This window comes from Triplophysa rosa, unplaced genomic scaffold (genome assembly GCF_024868665.1).
Source record: "Triplophysa rosa unplaced genomic scaffold, Trosa_1v2 scaffold462, whole genome shotgun sequence".
Classification (NCBI taxonomy): Eukaryota; Metazoa; Chordata; class Actinopteri; order Cypriniformes; family Nemacheilidae; genus Triplophysa; species Triplophysa rosa.
In genome coordinates, this window is record NW_026634466.1 from 39944 (window position 1) to 44581 (window position 4638).

Here is a 4638-nt window from a genome sequence, read left to right on the forward strand (position 1 = left end):
CTCGGGCTCCTTAGCTGCATCCGCGCCGGGACTGGAACGCTGAAGAGCGCTCGAATGCGCAGGAGAATCCTGAGAGGTAGGGCTGTCGTTGGCGACTGATGTCGGTGTCTCTGACATGTTGCAATGTTGCATTACTGTAGAGAAGGTGCAGGTAAGAATTCTGGTCTTACTTATGCGGAGGCTCGCTTGAGCTGATAGGGTGAAAATCGTGATTGCTGGTAGCGAACCAGCCGAGTTTGATTATGAGCTCCGGCTTCACCTGGACTTGTTAATGAAACTCGTTTGGATAGATGACGTGGTTGCAAATGGTGAATCGGCCGAGTTTGATTATGTGCTCCGGCTTCTCCCGAACTTTGTTAAAGTATAGAATCATGAAGAATCATACTGCTCTCCCGGATCTCTCTCCCGCTGCTGTCTGCACTTAACCAAGCACGGAAGTGCCGAATGTGCCCCTAAAAATATAGAACAATAATAAGAACTTTGGTGCCCCCTAGTGGTCGGGAGCATTTCCGTTGTGTTGTGGCTTTATTCCGTTGTGTTGTGACTGGATTCCGTTGTGTTGTGACTGGATTCCGTTGTGTTGTGACTGGATTCCGTTGTGTTGTGACTCGATTCCGTTGTGTTGTAGCTTGATTCCGTTGTGTTGTGAACTTATATTTGCTTTTTAAATTTCGTTGTCATGTGCACTAGTGGTCCACCGTAGGGGAGAGGAGGCAGACACAGAGCGGCCAGAGAAACGGAGGAGCGACTGCTGTAAGGCGTTTGTGCAAAACTACGGAAAAACTGCAGAAAATGTGCGGGTGTTGAACCCTCTCACCGGGAAAAGTGTGGGTGTTAAAACACCCACATCCCCCACGGGTGCGACGCCCCTGCGATAGGCCTACACGTTTTCATCAACACGTTCAGTTTTTGTTGTCTTCTTAGTCAATATCTTAACATAATAATTCAGAAACTGTTTTTGTGGCGCAACATTTCCGCAACTTCAGGAATCGAGTTACAGTGGATCTGTCACAGCCCAAACTGCAGCATCCGGATGAACCAAGGTTAATTTTCATAAGGGCAGATCTTCACTTTGGAAATGTTTACGTATATTTGTGTATAATCTCTCCCCACTGCCTCAAGCACTTTAAAGTACCTTCTGGGTTTTTCCACATGGATGGGTCGTGTTTGGGCTGTGCAGTCTCACAAAACGAACATTTCTGAATGATTGTGTGAAGATATTGTGACTAAACAACACTCAAAATACTGTATGTGTTCATGATGAAAACGCGTCTGCACGCGTATGAGAAAGTCTACATGAGACACTCATAGCGAGCTCACCACCTAATAAGGCAGAGAATTTTCTGCGAGATGTTCTAACAATGTAGCTACTAGTTCTATCATCTACAGACACCTAATAATCTTAAGAAACACTTAAGCCTTTTCTGTCTTTGTGCTCTAATTCGTGTGCATGCGATTTATTGCTTTCATCAGCTCTGTAGTCTGCTGCCTCACATCACGTACACCTGGCTCCGCCTTCACACAATGACGCTGTATCGGGAAGGGGGCGTGGCCAGCTCGAAATGCATTCTCAAGTCCACATTGAATTTTGCAACACTCGGCGCGCTGTGTAATGAAAATGCAATCCAAACATGTTCAACCCGTGAATGTTAATGCATTTAGGGAAAATAACATTAGAATTTTCATTTTGCTACAGTTTTTCTTAAACACATATACTCAATCCGGGGAATGCATTTTAATTTTAATTTTGCAATTTAAAGAGCAAATAAAATATTCATTTCAAAATACATATTAAAAGTGGTGTAGGAACGGACAAATGTCAATTGTGTTATTGAATTTTAATTGTGCACCTAATGTTGCACATATGTTATTTTAAATGTATATTTAAAGACATAAATGCATTGTCATTTTAAATACTGCATTGCCATTTTGCAAATTGCATTTCAATTTGATAATTGCTACAAATATGCTTCCATATGCCTTCCTGTGTGGCTCCCCATCCTGTTAAGGATGCGTCTGTCGTCACCACTTTTCGCAACATAATCGCCCCTAGAGGGGTACATGAGCTTAAAACTCTGCATTCCTCCAGTGGCGCAGCGCTGCTGTGCGCGAGCGCGTCACTGTGACAGAGCGACTGAGATTGCGTAAAGGGCTGAGATGAAGCGATGAGACCCACTTCATGAACGCCCTCATTCTCAGAATGCCCAGAGGCAAAACTTGAATATCTGATGCCATAAAACCCTGTAATCTGAGACGGGTGCGATATTGCACCCTCGCTCCCTCTCTGAAATGTGAAAGTCAATTCATTAAGGAGAGAATGCGCTCAGACGCGCGCGCATTGTTATTGAATTCAGCTCGAAACACAAAAATACAACATTCTGGGCTGGAGTGAGATTGCTTTTCAACTCGAGACGGGGCGATGAGACGAGAAGGAGAGAGAGAGACGAGAGAAGCGAGGAGGAGAGAACGAGGGAGGAGATCGCAGAAGAGGGAGACGAGAGATTGACGAGAGAGAGAGAGAGAGAGAGAGAGAGAGAGAGAGAGAGAGAGAGAGAGCGATAGCAGTTATGTCTTTATTTTCTTCCTCCATTTCACTTGTTAAAGGGGTCATATGGCACGAATACGTGTTGTTCTGTGTCTTTGGTGTGATATAAGTCGCTCATGCGTGTATTAGACGTGTAAAATTGCAGAAATGAAAGTGTGGGAACAAAAGAGTCATTCTATGTTAAAGCGAATGCTCACGCAGACCTGCCTGAAACACCTCGTGTAGCCACACCCCGACGAATGTATGTCACTTCGTAACATGATTTGACTAAGACCGCCCAAATCTAAACACAAGTGAGGTGGGTGTACTTGTAAATCTCATTGTATCGTCGCCGCCGCAGCCATGTCCTGGAGACTCTGTGTGTTTCGTTGTGAGAAGAAAGACTCTTTGTTTGCCCTTCCAGAAGATGAGACGACTAAAAACCAATGCTTCCATCTTATTTACAACACTGTTCCAGAACAGTACAGTCCGAACATTCAAGTGTGTGCAGCGCATTTCACAGATGATCGCTTCATGAACCTGGGAGAGATCAAGGCCGGCTGTGCACGAAAGCTTTGCTTAAAAAGTGGGGCCGTTCCAACCATTACAACTCCGCGAGGACAGTCTGGCGCTTCAGATTCGCAGCCTGTAAGTATATTTTCATTGTAAAAGACTTTGTTACGGACTAACGCCAGTTGAGTTTAATCAGTAATAATGTTCCCACTAGAGGCAACAAATGTGGTGTTTATAATGTGTTTTATTGTCTTTGTTGAGTTGAGTTGAGACGAGGCGTAACACTGGTTGATCACTAACGGCAAATCTTTATAACCTCGTATATAAAAGGTAAAACAGTTAGCTATAGTTTTTAACTATTTAACATCATATTTTTTTTAAAACCTTACCAATCCTTTACATCCTGCTCAAGTCGTGCAGGCAAAGTTGATGTATCGGCTTGATCATCTTCATTTTCCATATCAGATTCGGGCTCGAATTGATATAAGGAAGTACTGATGACATTTTACACCTGTCAGCACAATTGAAGAGGAACCTGATGTTCCAAATATGGTCAGAGGCGTCACATTTCCCTCACACGCTTGCAGTATTCCACCAATCACTACGCACTGGTGAACTGGCCAATCACAGCACACCTCGCTTTTCAGAGCCATGAGCTTTGTTAAACATCAGTGTGTTTCAGAGAGGCGGAGCAAAGAGGAGATACAAACATGCACGGTGTGATAAAGTGTTTTTGAACCTTATATCGTGTATACACATTACATCACATCTAAAACAAACCATAATATTCCTTTTAGCCGTGTCATATGACCCCTTTGAGTGTGTGTGGAGAGTTTAACCGCTCAATAACAAACACTCCTGAACAACACACAACAGAACACAATCTCTCTGTGTGAGTGAGGTGTCGGTGTCTCACGGGTTTGTAGTCGACCTCTGTGATGTCTTTGAGGGTCGAGCGGAGATTCTCCACCCACTCTCGGTCACACACCGAGTTCTCCTGCGAGCCCAACACATAGATGTCATGAGGGATGGTGACCGTCATCTCGTCCAGAGTTTTCCCTAAACCTCGAGAGAAGATCCACGAGCTCATGGCTTTAGGAGCGGGAACACCGCCTGCAGACACAAACACTCATCAACACACACACACACACACACACACATATTACACACGTGTGTGTGTGTGTGTGTGTCTCACCCATGTTCCATGTGCCGATGAAAATGGAAATCATGTCCGGCTCGTCCTGATTGGAATGTTTGTTCTTCATCAGCTGCAGTAACTGACAGAACGCTTCCCTTTTCTATAACAACAACACATGAACATCATGATGAGTGTGTGTGTGTGTGTTCATGTTTGTATATCCCGGTGGGGACCTAAACCTGAATACACACCAACACATGGGGACTCGTGTCACTGTGGGGACCAAAATTGAGGTCCTCATGGGCACAAAAGCTTATAAATTGTACAGAACAATATTTTTTTTAATCTAAAAATGCAAAAAGTGTTCTATGATCTTTAGGGTTAGGGATAGGGTTAGGGATAGGGGATAGAATATACAGTTTGTACAGTATAAAAACATTACGCCTATGGACTGTCCCCACGG

The 4638-nt window shown here is 44.1% G+C and overlaps 1 protein-coding gene across 1 annotated transcript in view; it reads right to left on the reverse strand.

Annotated features, from left to right (window-relative positions):
• The window catches only part of inppl1a (inositol polyphosphate phosphatase-like 1a), a 26275-nt gene that overhangs the window by 18850 nt on the left and 2787 nt on the right, over positions 1 to 4638 (reverse strand). The window contains 3 exon segments of the mRNA XM_057328390.1: positions 2040 to 2284; positions 3849 to 4150; positions 4233 to 4439. Of these exon segments, the coding sequence (XP_057184373.1) occupies positions 2040 to 2284; positions 3849 to 4150; positions 4233 to 4439 (754 nt within the window).